The 16,718-nt window shown below is 45.7% G+C and overlaps 3 protein-coding genes across 6 annotated transcripts; 2 read left to right on the plus strand and 1 right to left on the minus strand.

The window, feature by feature from the left end:
- The first annotated feature begins 447 nt into the window (after nt 1-447).
- LOC123054534 (protein INVOLVED IN DE NOVO 2) lies at nt 448-4,584 on the plus strand. Of its 3 annotated transcripts, none has more exons than XM_044478315.1 (8): nt 448-620; nt 1,637-1,695; nt 1,988-2,152; nt 2,358-2,560; nt 2,831-3,025; nt 3,127-3,342; nt 3,441-3,685; nt 4,327-4,584. In XM_044478315.1, the coding sequence occupies exons 3-8, from the start codon at nt 1,993-1,995 to the stop codon at nt 4,334-4,336; spliced, it is 1,029 nt and encodes a 342-aa protein (XP_044334250.1). In that variant the 5' UTR covers nt 448-620; nt 1,637-1,695; nt 1,988-1,992; the 3' UTR covers nt 4,337-4,584. The 3 variants fall into 3 exon arrangements, with proteins under 3 accessions (XP_044334250.1, XP_044334253.1, XP_044334252.1); XM_044478318.1 differs by having other exon boundaries at nt 2,834-3,025; XM_044478317.1 differs by lacking the exon at nt 448-620 and adding an exon at nt 1,426-1,448.
- Nucleotides 4,585-5,268: 684 nt separating this feature from the next.
- On the plus strand, nt 5,269-8,962 carry LOC123054535 (ribosome biogenesis protein BRX1 homolog 2). Its single transcript, XM_044478319.1, has 9 exons — nt 5,269-5,410; nt 5,855-6,093; nt 6,202-6,343; nt 6,725-6,803; nt 6,927-7,051; nt 7,473-7,574; nt 7,680-7,748; nt 7,943-8,041; nt 8,640-8,962. The coding sequence occupies exons 2-9, from the start codon at nt 5,891-5,893 to the stop codon at nt 8,775-8,777; spliced, it is 957 nt and encodes a 318-aa protein (XP_044334254.1). The 5' UTR covers nt 5,269-5,410; nt 5,855-5,890; the 3' UTR covers nt 8,778-8,962.
- Nucleotides 8,963-12,088: 3,126 nt separating this feature from the next.
- On the minus strand, nt 12,089-14,318 carry LOC123054536 (probable purine permease 11). Of its 2 annotated transcripts, none has more exons than XM_044478320.1 (2): nt 14,106-14,318; nt 12,089-13,375 (listed from the first exon to the last, which is right to left on the minus strand). In XM_044478320.1, the coding sequence occupies exons 1-2, from the start codon at nt 14,140-14,142 to the stop codon at nt 12,234-12,236; spliced, it is 1,179 nt and encodes a 392-aa protein (XP_044334255.1). In that variant the 5' UTR covers nt 14,143-14,318; the 3' UTR covers nt 12,089-12,233. The 2 variants fall into 2 exon arrangements, with proteins under 2 accessions (XP_044334255.1, XP_044334256.1); XM_044478321.1 differs by having other exon boundaries at nt 12,089-13,371; nt 14,106-14,272.
- Nucleotides 14,319-16,718: the final 2,400 nt, after the last annotated feature.

Consider the following 16,718-nt stretch of genomic DNA (forward strand, 5'->3'; position numbering starts at 1 on the left):
TAGATGCGGACTTGTATGTAGGCTGACTGGACTGTACTAACTCTTTAACATTTTAATATAAAGTCAGTGGGATCCTCTCCCACTGTCATCAGCTCTCAAAAAAAAACTTTGAATGGCAGCCTCCCGCATCCGTGTCCGCGGACTAGTCCCCTATCCGCGGAACGGATGAGGGAGAAAATATGCGGGTCGCCGTTTGGGATGCCCTTAAGCATATTTGTTCTTTTAGGGGAAGATTAACATTGCTATTGCAAAGATCATAATTTATATACGAATTAAATTAATCAGAAAGTTGACAGTATTATAGGTATATAAATATTTCCTCTATAGACTTAGCCAAACTTTGCCAAGCTTGGTTTTTGGAAAATCTGCACACACTGTACATAAAAAAAAAATCACACCTCCATCGTGCAGTGAGAAAGGAAGTCACCACACACCACACATTCACACTCGAAAGAAGCAACAAACCTGTGAACAGGGTGACGAGGTACTGCACCCAGTACCAAAATCACCGCCCCCTGCTCGGCGAGTATCCCCCGAGTCCTGTACTCCTGCCTCCTTTTCTTCTCCCCCATCCCCCACCCACCACCCCCACCCGGTGTGCAAGGAAGGCCCAATATTTGGTACTGCGATTATCCTGCCCCTTTGCTATTTTGGTCTCGCAGTTGTTCTTGTGCGTCGCAGTAGGTGCAGATTTCTCGGTGTGCGGCCCATATTCTGAGCGAGTTTTCTGACTGTTCTTGCTGCTTGGGGGGCTGATCAGGCCGTCCCAGGCTTCCAGCCTTCGATTTGTTCTGCGATTTCCGGATCATTTCACTTCTTTCGCCAATGCTGTTCCCAGAGGACCAAAGATAACCCCCAATCTCTGTACTTTTTGGGTGGTCAAAGGCGACCCTTTTCCAAAGAGCACAGTAAATGTTTTTTTTTTGCGACAGAATAAATGTTCTTTTTGGAGGTTTCGAAGAAAGCATTTTTTCCCCTAAAATTAGTTTTTTCTTCTTCGTGGAAACCCTAAACTTTTGATTTTGGGCTGCTTGTCCGAAAGAGCAGGTTCAGATCTTGCTACCCCTTTTGTTTTCTTCTTGTCTTGAAAGCTGGAGAAAATGTTTTCTTGCTTTTTATGGTTTCTTCTGGGTACATGCCAGTGAAAGTACAGTACATTTCAGTTTGACCGTCCCAGCCTTCGATTCGTTGTGCGATTTCCAGATGATTTTACTTCTTTCGCCAATGTTGTGGTAAAGGGAGCGTTTGTTCGTGTCCCCCCTCCCTCCTCCCCTCTTCTGCTATTCTAAGGGGGGAAAACACACTGCATTCTTGCCATTAGGCAGTACTTCACCCGGCGCAAGTTGTGTTCTTTTTGGAGGTTTGGAAGAAAGCATTCTTCCTGAATTTAGTGCTTTTTCTTGGAAACCCTAAACTTTTGATTTTGGGATGCTTGTCTGAAAGAGCAGGTTCAGATCTTGCGACTCTCTTTGTTTTCTTCTTGTTCCGAAAGTTGGAGAAAATGTTTTCTTGCTTTGTTTTATGGGTTTACTCTGGGTAGTGTACTACTACATATCAGGGCAACTAGATTTCGGTTTTGTGGGGTGCTAATTACATAAATCCCTTCACTCACCTGATTAATCGTTTCCCTTTGCAGACCAGTTTGAAGGACAGTGGTGCTGGTTCTTGCCATCTCGGCGTGCTCCATTTGCTAAGGTGAGTGAGGTCTTCTCTGCGTGTTTCTTGGATCTCGTCAGTGTTTAATCTGTCACATTACTCCCTGATTTTTACTCATGAGTTAAAAATCCACAGTAAGTACTCCTTTTTTCCACATAATCACCTGAATTTTAACTCATGGAAGCACTGCTAGGCACAAACTGTCAGATAAAAGCCATAGCTAACCACCACAACAACACTAGCACTAGAAGTATAAATTGTATGGTATGCTGTGGAACTGCGCACATGGTGTGTAAATGCTGTGATACTCTGTTGGCTACTGAACCTGCAGACTTTATGGCTGAGAGCATAGCAACAGCCCGCGCTGGATCATTGGTTTCAAAGCTTGAGTCCAAGATATGCTATCATAGGGATGCAGCCCTCGAGTACATGGAAATCAAGGCCGTGGTTGGTGAGGTCATAGAAGAGAAGGAGATGCTCCAGCATGATTATCATGGTCTGTAATCTCTTTCATATGGTTCTCTATTTCCAAATTAGTTTCTTATAGGGCCCTGATAACTCTTGTGATCATTGGCATGTGTCACGACACATTTTTGGTAAGCTTCATCGTTGTCGTGCATCTATTTCAGTCTTGGACTATTTAGTGCAAAAATATCAGTTTTGATGTGAAAATGTCATGGTAACTTGGGACATTTTGGCAGCACTGAAAGATGAACTTGAGGCGGCAAAGAAAACGATTGTGGAAGTAAACAAGGAGCTTGCAGCAGAAAATGAGGAGACCTCTCTCAATAAAAAGGAGTTGGAGCTTGTAAGGAAGAAGCTTCAAGACTGGGAAGCTAAGCAAAATCTACCTGAGCTACAGAATTGCTCTGCTTCTGAGCATGTCCAGCCTAGTAATAGTAAGGTAATCACACCAACGTATAGTACCAACCCTTGCTTGAAAACAAAATGTGTTGGTTTCGCAGTGTTATCTGTTCATTATTTTTTCTACATTTGTATCTGTTCATCATATTGACATGCAACTTAACACCTTCAGAAGTTATATCTCTTTTGTTGTAGTCTACATATATGCAAAAACAAAATATCTTCAGTCTATGTAACTTGGTAGGTTCCTTTCTGTTTACTGTTTGTCCTTGATAAACCATGTCTTGCTTATAAAAGTTTTGGTACGAAGCAGGGGCAGAAAAGATCAATGAGGCACCAGGAAGTGCCATCTCAAGGACCTCTGGGAATTGATGCTGACAAGCCTGACCTGGCAGAAGAGCGTCCTGGGAGCATGCTGGTAAACAACCCCATTGTTGGCCAAACCTCAGTTGTTTCACCAAGCACAAATGATGACATGGTGGCCCTGCGTGAACATATGATCAAGGTTTGCTCAGAGCCATGGAATATTTCTCCAGATATATGTAGATAGATATTGCATAGTTCATAGATATGGTAGCCGATGTGACATGCAAGTCATTGTTCCAGCAATTCCTTGAAATCGATAAATACGGCGGGCGGATCATCGGGATAAAGGAAATGGGCAAACTGAATGTGAAGGCATTCGAGATTGCTTGCGCTGAGAAGTTCCGTACCACAAAAGCCGCTGATGCGTCAAGTAAGCTGTACTCACTGTGGCAGCAGCGGATCACTGACGTAAGCTGGAATCCCTTCAACACGGTCACGGTCGAGGGCAATCATCAGGTATGTCAGCTGACAGTTGTGGGAAGCTTCTTGGCATCTGACTAGTTGTGTTTGACCAATTATCGACATTAAAAGATCATGTGCTGCTGCATTATCAGGAGGTTCTGAATGTCAATGATGATAAGTTGCAAGAACTGAAGAAGGAATGGGGAGAAAGCCCCTACAAAGCTGTCATCGATGCGCTGATGGAGATGAAAGAGTACAACTGCCTAGGCGACAGGAGCACCGTCTATGAGCTATGGAACTACAGGGCGGACCGGAAAGCCACCCTAACGGAGTGTACTGAGTACATGGCCGATCGTGTGCAAGAACTCACAGTGGTCAAGCGCAGGAAGACTCGCAGGTACATACATGTAGCTGTTTTTTCATTTTGGCGATGATAGCATCTGAATGGCAGCTGCATGCATACATTACTGTGCTTCTAGTTCATCCATGCCCATATGCTTGTGTTTAATCACCTGTGAGGCATTTACTTGATCTTTAATCATCTGAGAGCCTTTCATTTTCCCTAGATTCTATTCTTTTGCCTATCATTTTATTTGTGAATCTCGCGGCATCAGAACATCAGCCTATATGGCACATGAATCTTTGACACCCACCGTAGAAATCTCAAGGTACCACCGTAGAAATCTCAAGGTAAATGTTTGCGTGATACAGACAGGCAGAATAAGGCCCGACCTGGTGATCCATGAAACATCAGACCATTGAAACAAAGAGCAATTCCACACTGAGTTCTTGGTGTGCCCTGTCATGATTTCCTTTTTCTTTTTGTGTGATGCAGGCAGGCAAAAATAAGGCCTGACCATGAAACATCAGATCCTTCCTGAAACAGTTCTCTGTTACAGCAATGAAAGCTTGCTTTGTCTAAACAAAAGTTTCCTTTAAACAAGAAACCTGCATCTGTGCTACTGAAATCAGAATCACCAAAGCAGCTTACTTGTACCTATCATTGAGCTCATTGGTTCCCTTTGTATTATCATGCAGGAGGATATGATGGCTCCTGCAAGATGCACTAGCAAGGAAAAGAGGTTGCCAGACCCCCTTTAGTAGTAGTTGAGCAGTAAAACTGTTGTGTGTGTGCTTTGGATAATTATTAATCTGACTGTGGCAAGAGAGGGGAAACTATGAGAGCAAGCCCTTTTGACGTTGTTGGACCAAGTTGTAGCTTATGACTATCTGTACTGTTCTACCTTATGCTCACCTCTATCTAAAACAATGCTACTCTGCATTCGGATTTCAAAAGCAGAGCAAGTGTGCTTGTATGTTTAGGTTATCAACTCTTAAGTCTTACTGAAGTAGTGAAGTGCATGCATCAACATGGTTGTCATTATCATGTTTCAAATCCGTTGGGTATCTAGTAGCAGCAGAATTTTCTACAAGCACTTTTGAATTGCAAACATGAAAAATATGGTTCTCTATGGCTCCTTGAGATTGCATATATCTTACTCAAGGAGCAGTAATTTTGTGTTCCTATTTTCCCTTAACACGCGCGGAGAGTGCTACTGTAATTTTACATGGTTTCAGAGCTTTCTTGGAGCTAAGATGTCGGTATGAAGCATTCTGCATGAATTCGTGAACAAATGCACTGTGAATTACAGTACGTAAGTAACCATACGAAGATGGACAGGCGTTTGGCAATCGGATTCGTATAGATGTTTTGTAATCATGATCGACATTTGTTTTTAACAAAAAAATCAGAAGAAAAAGTAAGCAAACGAATGAAAAGAGAACATGAGGACTAGGAGTTTACTTTTTTTTTTCTTTACTACTCCAGAGCCCGGGTATTTCGGATCGGAACAGGCAAGCCGCGTCCGCGAGGAGCCCAATCCAAATCCGACTGGGCTCGCACTCACACGCCCAGCCCAGCCCACCCCGGCCCACAAACACGATGAAAAATGCCAACCAGCATCAACATCGCCCAGAAACTCAGGGTTTCCTTCCTTCCTTGGACCTCCACGCCGCCGCCTCCTACCTTGTCCAGACGAACCACCGCAGCGTTGTTGCCGAACCACAGCTCTGCCCCCGCGCCGCGCCTCCGGTGGCCGCTTCTTCTTCGACTCCGGCATAGGTAAAGCCACTCGCGCGGCCCCTCTCCCCTGCTTTCTCTTATGCTCAGTGTGCCCACGCCCGTCCAGCCGTGGTAACAGTTCGGCACGGGCTGCGTTCTGCGGCCGTACAAGTTTCACGCTGCACGCTGATTAGTAGTGCAACCGAGCATGCGTATATGTATTTGTAAGAACACACAATCTTTGCAAGCGCTTGCTGGCCATCGGGCAAGTAAATGACTTGCTGTCGATTAAGTACAGGGTCCCTTTTCGCCAAGCAATGCATTTTCTTTCTTTCTAGAAACGGTCCCTTGCACGCAAGTGTTCTCTGTTGGGTGATGAATCCAGATGTATGGGTACTTCATTAGCAATGTGAATGGATTATTGATATGTGACGCGTCTGCGATGCCAACATTTGTGCTCCTCGTGATTCTGTTATCTAATAACTAGAGTTTATGTTTAAGTAGATTTAGCCCTCAAGTGAGGCCCCAGCGTCTCACCCCATGGCGAAGAAGAGGAAGCGCAGCTCCGATGCTCTTGCCCCTGCTGCTGTAGAGAAGCCTGACGACTCTGCGCCAGAGCGGCCGGAACGCACCCTCTTCGGGTTTAAGGACTCGTCTGATGAGCCTGCTTCTAAGGACGCAGGGCCTTTCTTCCGGAACAAGGAGAAGGTGCTCATTACGTGCTCCCGCCGCATCATTTACAGGTAAGCGTGCTACCCTCTCTGCTCGGAGTTCTGTGGTGGTTGTTGTTAGACCAATGCTTTTCTGGGGGGGTGTTGATTGTTTTGCGGATTGGTTTGCGCTGTGCGTAGGTACCGGCATCTGATGCAGAACGTGGTGTCGCTACTGCCGCACGCCAAGAAGGACAGCAAGGTTGAGTCCAAGCAGAGCAAGGGCAGCGCGCTGAACGAGCTGGTCGAGCTCAGGAGCTGCTCCAGCTGCCTCTTTTTTGAGGTACTACACACGTACTATGCTCGCTGCTTGCTTGCCAGCTTGATGGAAATAGTTTACCTTCGATCAGCTCAAGGTTGCGTCCTTTGATAGGGGAACTATATACTAGGAACATTAACAGTTGCTAAATCATACTGCATTTAACATGGAACAGGTTAGTCGTTTCTGGTGTGAAATCAACTTCAAAGTTAGCTCTGATCCGTATCATTGTTCTGGTGTGAACCTTACTGAGCTTTGTAATCCACACTGTCTGTTATGTGTTTCACAATGTTTAAAAGTTGTCAACTCAACGTTGTTTTACTATCGCTCCAAAATTAGAGAATTTAAATATGCACTAGAGTTGCTAATTCTTATATTGAAGCATCTTCTGCGTGTATATTGCAGTGCAGAAAACAGAAAGATCTTTACCTTTGGATGGTCAAGTCCCCTGCAGGGCCATCAGTGAAATTTCTAGTCAATGCTGGTATACTCTCACACCAATAGTAGTTATTCAGTTGTTTTACTATGCACTGGATTATGTACTGTGTATTTTTATCGTGATGTTTCGTCTACTAATGCCCGACCATCCTGTAACATTTACGTGCAGTTCACACCATGGAGGAACTGAAGCTCACCGGCAACCATCTGAAAGGGTCACGTCCTCTGCTAACATTTTCTTCAAATTTTGACCAGCAACCTCATTGGAAGCTCTTGAAGGAAATGATAACACAAGTACGTGATGATTTGGCTTGTTACATTATGCTGCATGTGTTATCAGCATTTTGAACAAAGCTGATATTGACCTGTATTTAAAAAAACTTCGGTTTTTGCAAGATCAATTTATTCTTATTTAGTTGGTGTCGAAAGAGGTTAAACTTGACTTTTGATGCATGTTTACGGTAAAATCATATTTGTCCACACAGTAGTTACAGACTAGCATGTGGGTGTAATGCATCCACTATTGCTCTTTTTTATGTTTATAATAATATAGGCCTCTGAAGGAAGGATTCACACTTAATAACTCAGGCTATATTAGTATAGCAGAGGTGATGATATACTTCGATATAGTCAAATTAGTAATCCAGTGGAGACATGCTCTTCTTTTAATGGTAGACTGTCAGAGCTAACTCATTGCCCATTGCTGTAAATGCAGATTTTTGCTACTCCAAAAGATCATAGGAAGGCAAAACCTTTTCATGATCATGTTTTTGTGTTCTCCATTGTGGATGACCACATTTGGTTCAGAAATTACCAGGTGATGTCTTGGTCTTTAGAGTTTTGATTACGACGAACTTTCAATACTTAAAACCTGTCAAGTTATTAACACCATCTGAATTTTCTCAAATCATATACTTGACAGATATCTGTACCCCACAATGAGATTGACAAAGTTGATAAAGGAGGCCTAGATAAAATGACACTTGTTGAGGTAAAAGTAGCGTGAGCCTTCTATCTTGATGGTTTATATAACTTGTTTGCTAATCAATCAACAACAACAACAACAACAAAGCCTTTAGTCCCAAACAAGTTGGGGTAGGCTAGAGGTGAAACCCATAAGATCTCGCAACCAACTCATGGCTCCAGGTTTGCTAATCAATATTCTAATGAAATTGCTGTGTGTAGGTTGGCCCCAGGTTCTGTTTGAATCCAATCAAAATATTTGGTGGCAGTTTTGGTGGCCCCACATTGTTCGAGAACCCATTCTACGTGTCTCCCAATCAGGTATAGCTTGCTTTCACTGGTTGATGTGGACTAAGTACATATATTTCAGACATCTTTGTAATGAAAATCTGGTCTTACCTCTCCGGTCATCAAGGAATGGTTATATTATTTGTTTCTTGTGTTTCTTTGCTTGAAACAAAAGTTGAAACTGAGAAAATCGACAAGTTGAATGATCTGTAGTGTCATGTTATTTCTTGGTACCGCTGGTGTGCAGTTAGCTTTATTGTGTTCTGGAATGGGATTTGCTATCAAAATATGGTATACGGAGGGAGCACATTTTTCATGAAATGACATGCATGTCGTGTTTGCACCAGTGGACGGAACATTCAAATGCATGTCATCCATTATGTTTCTCTCAGATACAGTACTCCTTGTACACTACTGCTCCATTCTGTTCTCGTTTTGTTGGACCTAACCAACTAATCATGTTTGATCTGCAAACTTAAAATAGACTAGTGTCATCATCTGGTTGGTATCTTGTTGTGGTTCTGGGGAAAATGATTTACAGCTCACCAGGATATGCATAATCATGTATGCTTTTACATGTACTGAGCCACACCCGGGGGTTAATAACGGTTTCATTGATTTGGAGCACCAGATCCGCGCACTGGAGAAGCGGAAGAAGGCTGGCAAGTACGCCAAGAAGGTGAAGGCCAAGGTGAGGAGGAAGATGCATGAGATGGAGAACACCCTGGAGCCTGATGAATTTGCTGACCTTTGGAAAGGGGAGGACTAGCTAGTGCGGGTGACTGTACCAAAGAATTTGATCGTCAAACCCATGCATGCTGGCTATTGCCAAGCACTGAATTTTGCACTATTATGTGGTAGTTCTTGTATGACAATCAAAGCATGTGTTAATTTATGTAAACAACTTGATTTTGTTCTTGCTCGTATGTCGTATCCTACTGCCTGTGCGTTTCACCTTGTCTTGTGCCTGATATAGTTGCAAGCAAATGATCAAAGCTTCGGTACAAACGATTGATATGATCTCACGGCGTTTTGCGCTTGGATCTGTTGGTAAGAGTGATATTTCGAGAAGATGTTTGCTGTGGCACTTCGTTCCTGCATGCTATACTACTGTGGTTTAGGATAATTTGAATTTAAATATACTTTGTACCTAAACATGACCTGAATTCTTATTCCTTTTCAATAAGAACCTCCAATCCTCCAACCAAACAGGCAGTTCTCTGTTTTTCCTTCTTTTCTTTTGAAGATCACTACTGCAATTTAAAGTTTGTTTACTCTAGTTTGATTGATGGGAGTGTGGGGATTGATTCAGCGTGTGAACTGGGCTGGCACTAGTTTTTGTTTTTGATGGGGCAATGACGCAAAGGAGGGAAAGAAGGCCCAGAGGTTTGAGGAGTTAATGGCGGTGACGGAGAACAAGATATAGCTCGAAAAGAAGAGGGTTGAGCTTGTGATGGCGACAATCGATGCCAAGATGTCTACCTTGAAGATGGAGGACTGATCCTGATGCGGCGAAGATCAAGTGCTTGGCGGGCGAGTTGGGGAGCCAGCCGCTTGAATTTGCCATGAATGGCCCCGCGATAGCCGGACTGAATTTTTTTGGTCCGTCGGATGTAAACATTTATTGAACATCCGGTACTCTTTAGTTGTGATGCATATGTTTACAACTATTTTCACATATGCAAAAATGCTATTGAATATCAAAGGGGGCTATTGCCCCCATACTCTATAAAAACTCTTGAATGTACCCCTAATTATTAGGCTTGAATATCAAAGCTTTCTTAGAATTCATGCATAATTATTAGGCAGCACGACGTCCTCCCTGCCTAAACATCAAAATATGCAAGCTCGAGAGGAAGCACACTTACTCGCGGTGCTGCAATCCTCATCCACTTCACAACGAGCAACGCAGGCCACACACTCGGGTTCCGAGACCAGAGAACACTCACGCACGATAGGGCCCATTGAACAAAGCTGATATTGACCTGTATATTAAAAAAACTTTTGTTTTTGCAAGATCAATTTATTCTTATTTACTTGGTGCCAAAAGAGGTTTAACCTGATTTTGACGCGGGTTTACGACAAGACAATTTGTACACACTGTAGTTAAAGACTAGCATGTGGGTGTGATGCATCCACTATTGGTCTTTTTGTTATGTTTATTATAATATAACCCTTTGAAGGAAGGATTCACCTTTAATAACTCAAGTTATATTCTAAGGCCATGTGCAATGCTAGGTGCTTAGAAAAATATGAACCAATTTTTTTCTCAAGCCCCAGTGCTTATTTTTATAGCAGAGGCGATAATATACTTCGATAGGGTCAAATTAGTAACCGAGCTCACCGGAGGCCTCCAAAATCAAATTTCAAATTTTTACATTTCAAAAAATTCTAAAAAAAGTACAGATATACATGAAGGCATAACACACATGTGTGTAAATTTTCAGGGCAAAATACGTTGAAATGAGGGCTGTGCAAAAAAGACAAATCTGGGGCTGTTTAATAGTACATGATACTATTCATCCTCCCAAACCATGAATTTGTCTTTTTTGTACATGTCGTATTTCAACGTATTTCATCATGAAATTTTACACACATGTGGGTAACATCCTTACATACACGCATAATTTTTTCCAGAATTTTTTGAATCATAAAAGTTTGAATTTGAAAATTTCAAAAATAAAGGCCTCCATGGAGCTCGGCCTCCAAAACGTCATTCTCCTCTATGGGGACATGCTCTTCTTTTAATGAAAGAACTTCAGAGTTAACTCATTGCTCACTGCTGTACCTGCAGATGTTCGCTACTCCAAAAGACCATCGGAAGGCGAAACCTTTTCATGATCATGTGTTTGTCTTCTCCATTGTGGATGACCACATTTGGTTCAGAAATTACCAGGTGATGTATTGGTCTCTTGGATTTTGATTTCGATGAACTTTCAATACTTTAAACCTGTTAGGTTTCCATATGAATTTTTAGCAAATGATATAATTGACAGATTTCTGTACCCCACAATGAGATTGACAAAGTCGATAAAGGAGGCCTAGATAAAACGACACTTGTTGAGGTAAGAGTAGAGTGAGCTTATATCTAGATAATTTGTATGACTTGTGGTTGCTAATCAATATTGTTAATTAAATTGCCGTGTGTAGGTTGGCCCCAGATTCTGTTTGAATCCAATCAAAATATTTGGTGGCAGTTTTGGTGGCCCCACATTGTTCGAGAACCCATTCTATGTGTCTCCCAATCAGGTGAACACCAGTGGATCGGAACATTCAGTGCAATTCATCCATTATATTCCTTGCAGATACAGCACTCCTTGTACATTACTGCTCCATTCTGTTCTCGGTTTGTTGGACCTAAGTAACTCGTCTGCCTTAAAAATATTTTAGTGTCATGCATGCATAGTCTGGCAGTATAGTAAATTTGTGGTTCTGGGGAAAAGGATTTACTTCTCACGTGTTCACCAGGATTTTGATGGCATCCTGTATTTAATTCAGTTGCAATAAAGCGTTTCCCACATTTTCTAATGAGTGTTTCGTTGATTTGGAGCACCAGATCCGCGCACTGGAGAAGCGGAAGAAGGCTGGCAAGTACGCCAAGAAGGTGAAGGCCAAGGTGAGGAGGAAGATGCACGAGATGGAGAACACCCTGGAGCCCGATGAGTTTGCTGATCTCTGGAAAGGGGAAGACTAGCTAGCTAGAGCGACTGTACCAATGAATTTGTTCGTGTCAAACCAATGCTGGCTGGCCATCGCCAAGCACAGAATTTTGCTTACTATTATGTGGTCGTTCTTGTATGACGATCAAAGCATGTGTTTATTATGTAAACAACTGGATTTCGCTCTTGCTCCTATCCATATGGCCTTGCTACTGGCTGTGTGTTTCACCTTGTCTTTTGCCTCTGATATACTCCAGTTGCAAGCAAATGAGCAAAGCCTCGGTAAAAACCATTAATCCATTTTCCGCTTGGATATGTTGGTAAGAGTAATATTTTACCCTTGGATGTTTGCTGTGGCATTTCGTGTCTGCATGTTATAGATCTGTGTTTTTTGGATACCTTGGTTTCTAAAATACTTTCGTGTCTAAACATGGCCTGAATTCTAAATCTCCAACCAAACAGGATGTATGAGTCCGTATATCTGATATTTCAAAAGAAAAATGAAAGAAAAAGAGTGCGCTATTAGGACACCACTACTGTAATTTTAGCTTTGTTTGGCCAACGTCTCAGGCGGGCAAAGCGGCCTCGCCGCCCGCGCGCGCCTTGCACACGCAGCACTCTGCCGCTCCGCCTTGACCCCCCATGGCCGCGGCGCGCCGGCCGTCGAGGTAGTGCTGGTAGACGTAGGAGAGGAAGCCCCAGACGGCCATGAGCATGGCGACGGCCTTGATCCCCGTCATCCGGTCCCCGAACAGCACCACGGCGAACACCGGCACCAGCGGCAGCGACACGGTGCCCGTCACGTTGGCGAACAGCGACGACACCCTGGTGATCAGCCGCAGCGTCGCCACCGACATGGCCTGCCACGACACGGCCGTCCCCACCAGCGTCGCCACGTACCTCGCCCGCCCGTCCTCGAACGCCGCCATCTCCCCCGGGATCGTCCGCCACTCCCCCGACGCCAGCAGCCCGCACACGGCCACCGTCGCCGCCACGAAGTTGGTGCACATCTGCACCCGCAGCACCCACCGGAGCGTCCTCCCCCGGACCGCCTTCTCGAAGGTGACCTCGAAGAGGGACAGGATGAGCGCGAACACGGCGGACGCGGAGAGGGTGAGGATGAAGCCCAGCGTGTACTTGCCGCGCGGCAGGTCGGCGGCGGAGGTTCCGTCGGAGGAGGAGCCGACGCCGAGCAGCGCGGCCGAGAAGGTGAGCACGACGACCGAGTTGGCGATGAGCGCCGTGAAGCGCTGCGCGTTGATGAGGCGGGAGGTGACGGAGTTGAAGGCGAGCTGCGTGGCGGCCACCAGCGCGAAGGTGGACACCGGCAGGTACTGCAGCGCGTACGAGTACATGAGGTTGTCGAAGCCGATGAGGGTGCCGAGCCCGAGGTAGATGGGCACCATCTTGGCCGCCGCCGGCCGGGGCTCGCCGACGGGGTCGCGCGGCGTGAGGAGCAGGAGGATGGCCAGCAGGGGCGAGCCGCCGGAGATCGTGAGCGTGGCCATCCACTTGCTGTTGCCGCCGGAGTTGTAGTAGTAGCGGCCGAGGAGGGTGGCCACGGTCTGCCCGCAGAGCACGATGAGCATGTCCAGCAGCACCATCAGCCACCACCTGACGCCGCGTGTCCCCGGCCGTCGGCGCTCGGCGGCCTTCGGTCCCGCGCCGTTCTCGCCATGGCCGGATTCTTCTTGCTCCGGGACACTACCTTAATCAGTGGACAGAGAAGGTGACGTAATTTCAGTAAGTGGATCTCTTTAGTACTAAGTGGATCACTAAAGCCCAGTTCATTTTTTGCAGAAGAAACTGAAACTGAAACTGAATACTGATTGTAGGCCAGGGTTACGTGTTTCTGCTCTGCCTCCATTCCAAGTTCCAACTACTGAATTTATTTATTTGTTTGTACTAAGAAACAACTTCTGAATCCAATCCAACATGAAGATAAGATGACCGGTATGCTATGGGTGCTCTGTATTTATGTCCATTCTCCAATGATTTGGTAGTCTCCAATCAAATACTAGTATATATGAAAGCTACATGCATGATGTGCAGACGCAATGAGTGAAGCAGTTCCTTTTTCGATTTTTTCTCTTGGCGGAAATGTTTAGGCGGCGGATATTTTGAAGAAGCTAAAGAAATTACATCTCGATGCTTGTTGCTAGGTGGTAAGTTACTGTGAAATTACGTTGCTAGCTAAGCTAGTCGAGGGCCGCGACCAGCGCAAGAACAGGCCATGCTGGACTTCCATGGCGACCCTTCTCTGCCGGTCCATTCTTCAGAAAAAATGATCAGCTGCGAGAACTTGGAACGTGCGCAGCCAGCCAGCCAGCCAGGTAAACATCAAGAAAACAAACCATCGATCGGGGCTGATCGAAACCACTGGCATACACATAAAATTACATAATCACGCTTGAGGAACGCAAGTAGAGGAAGATTACCTCTGATCTGGAGCTGGATTTCCTGAGGACTCGACATGTTGCTCCAAGAACAGAATGAGGTGGTGTCTGTGTCTGCTCGCCGTTCACCTCCTGTTGTTCTTCACACCCCTCGGCCCTCGCTAAGTATAAGTGCTACGAGCGATGGACCCCTGGCTTCTTGGCAGCGTATATATTGACCAGGTAACCGAATTGTTTCCAATTGTTTGATGCCAGTGAGGGCACATCCATTTCCACCATGATTGGGTGATATTTTTTTATCCACGGTGGAGGACCCCACGCCAACGTGGTAAACAACTTTGGTCTACGTGCTTGGAAGTCATGGCCCCACATCTCACTCAAGCCTGTCATGCGCCGTCCAGATGATGCATGATTGAGGTGCAATAGTTCCAGCTTGACTAAGGCACACACGTGATAGACTTTTATTAAAACGGGGGTAAGATATTTGTCTTGTAGTACCATGAAAAAAGCAGAAGAGGATTGCCAAATTAATTTGATGAAATCAGATTAAAACTGCTACAAATGCCACAAAGGCGCACCACTTGTCGACCTGGGTATCAGAACAAAACCCACCCACATTGTTGAAGAGAGGACCACCATGGAGGTTGAATGCAAGCATTAGCGTCATCACTCCTCTGTGCGCAAGCGACTCAGAGTTCACTGCAAACAAGCATCAACGGTGCCCCTACCAGAACAACCGCATGAAACCTACAAGGAGCTATGCCAAACAGCGGACCACCAGCAATGGCGACGAAACAATTCTGACGTTGAAGACGATCACATGCGAAAGAAATATGCATGATTTGCACGAACCAAGCTAGACCTCCTCGAAGACCACCAATCAGCTATCAACGTCACCGCCTAGGCTCCATCGAGGTAGCTCCGACTCCATGATGACACATTGAGAGAAAGAGAAACCTACCGGACACGCCGAACATAGTCGACTACCAGAGCCCTGCTGTGACCCTACACAACTCGCCATCATTATGGTTGCCAAATCAGACGCCATACCGGATAAAGGTGAGCAGTTTTCCTCACAAACCATGTGAAGCAAGCCATTGTCGGTCCCGTCATCCCCGCCGGCTCCAGGACGATGCCTTCAAGGAAGCGGTGCACAACACCACCACCTACCCCGCGGCACGCCTGGCATGACGGCTATGCCAAAAGGTGGCAAGGGCAGCAACCGCGTGCTTCATCTCCGGCGGCAGACTGTCTCACAGTGCTTTCCCGCTGGCGGTCATGGGGATGCATTGCAAGGGAGGAGGATGTGGAGGGGCTGTTGTTGTGGTGTGCAGTTTATATAGCGAATTCCGATGAGGCGAGGCGTCGGGTGCGTCAATGCGCGGCGCCGGAGTGGGTTTCTCAGCCGGCGAGCTTGCTTAATGGCGGCAGACGGACGAACAGCGGCATTGAACGGGCATGGTAGATATCCGTTCGGTCCCGTGCAGTCACGTGTCTCCATTGAACAGGCGCGGACACCGGAGACGCATCGCGGGCGACGCCCTTGGCCGCCCTCGCCGCTTCAATGACAGAGGCAGTGAGAGGTTGCATCAGCCCTGAGCCGTCTTCAATGTTGAGCGGCACGCTCTACAGCGGCATGAATGCGGGCAGCTGGCGCCGGGCAGGAGCGCGCGCGGGAGAGGGGGGGGGGGGGGTTGTGGGCCAGGGCGGTCTGAAGCGGGCTTGGGATCGGTCCAGACCCCCGTAAATCTTCCCACGTTTGTCTTCGGTTTACGGGAGAAATCACGTCCGGACCACCCCGTGGACTGATACAGGTCGGCATTGGATGATTTTTGCGGTCTAGATAACGCGGGCGATTGCGGGAGGTTTACGGATCCGTCTTGAAAATGCCCTTAGTTCAAGTATTTAGAAGTAGAAAAGTTTGACTATGCACCGTATTTATGGACAGGCGTGTTGTTTAACACTATAGTCGTCGACCATGTGCAGATAGATACACAATAAACCAACCAGTATCAGTCAATTCTCCCTGAAATCTTGATCTAAAATTTTCTCTAACCTTGAAATCGACACGTACTGCTCCCATGATGATGATGACAGTGAAAGCCTAAGACTTGTCTCATGTTGCACATCAAAATCATCAAATCGTTGTACTAGGAGTAGCAATCAAACATGACTGAAAAGAGGTTCTTTGACAAGTTCACATCTCTCCAGTTTGCAGAGTTTTTTTAGGCCTACAAAAACGTCTAATACTCCCTCCAAGTAGTACTCTTCATAAGATTTCAGCTAAGATCCAAAAGTAAGCTACAGTTTCTACCTGTCAGTGTGATTCCAACCCCAGAAGTGCTATCTGGCACGCACCATTGTCACATCACGCCGGCTATATTATTTACACAAACATCTTGGCACGTTTCGACCAATTGTGTAGGTATCTTGACCAGATTATGTAACAACAGCGAGTAGTAGTGGAATCGTTCAAAGATTCAAGAATCGCTCGGCGTGGGCCATTTGACGCCAGTGTCGCGCCCAAAGGGTGCGTGAGAATGCATCTAATCATGCGCAAACGGACACGCAGATCCTGCATGACATGTCACTTGTGCGTTGAAAATTAACCCAAAGTGATTTTTTTTTCTTGTTTGTTTTCAGTAACCGGAGGTG

This window comes from Triticum aestivum, chromosome 2D (genome assembly GCF_018294505.1).
Source record: "Triticum aestivum cultivar Chinese Spring chromosome 2D, IWGSC CS RefSeq v2.1, whole genome shotgun sequence".
Lineage (NCBI taxonomy): Eukaryota > Viridiplantae > Streptophyta > Magnoliopsida > Poales > Poaceae > Triticum > Triticum aestivum.

What these genes read in the sequence shown, in the direction of transcription:
- LOC123054535 (XM_044478319.1), top strand. Translation starts at nt 5,891, where the DNA reads ATGGCGAAGAAGAGGAAGCGCAGCTCCGATGCTCTTGCCCCTGCTGCT. An exon ending in TTTGGTTCAGAAATTACCAG is followed by an intron (nt 7,575 to 7,679) that starts GTGATGTCTTGG and finishes TATACTTGACAG; the next exon opens with ATATCTGTACCCCACAATGA. An exon ending in ATAAAATGACACTTGTTGAG is followed by an intron (nt 7,749 to 7,942) that starts GTAAAAGTAGCG and finishes TGCTGTGTGTAG; the next exon opens with GTTGGCCCCAGGTTCTGTTT.
- LOC123054534 (XM_044478315.1), top strand. Translation starts at nt 1,993, where the DNA reads ATGGCTGAGAGCATAGCAACAGCCCGCGCTGGATCATTGGTTTCAAAG. An exon ending in GCTCCAGCATGATTATCATG is followed by an intron (nt 2,153 to 2,357) that starts GTCTGTAATCTC and finishes ACATTTTGGCAG; the next exon opens with CACTGAAAGATGAACTTGAG. An exon ending in CGGTCGAGGGCAATCATCAG is followed by an intron (nt 3,343 to 3,440) that starts GTATGTCAGCTG and finishes CTGCATTATCAG; the next exon opens with GAGGTTCTGAATGTCAATGA.
- LOC123054536 (XM_044478320.1), bottom strand. Translation starts at nt 14,142, where the DNA reads ATGTCGAGTCCTCAGGAAATCCAGCTCCAGATCAGAG. An exon ending in AATCCAGCTCCAGATCAGAG is followed by an intron (nt 13,376 to 14,105) that starts GTAATCTTCCTC and finishes CCACTGATTAAG; the next exon opens with GTAGTGTCCCGGAGCAAGAA.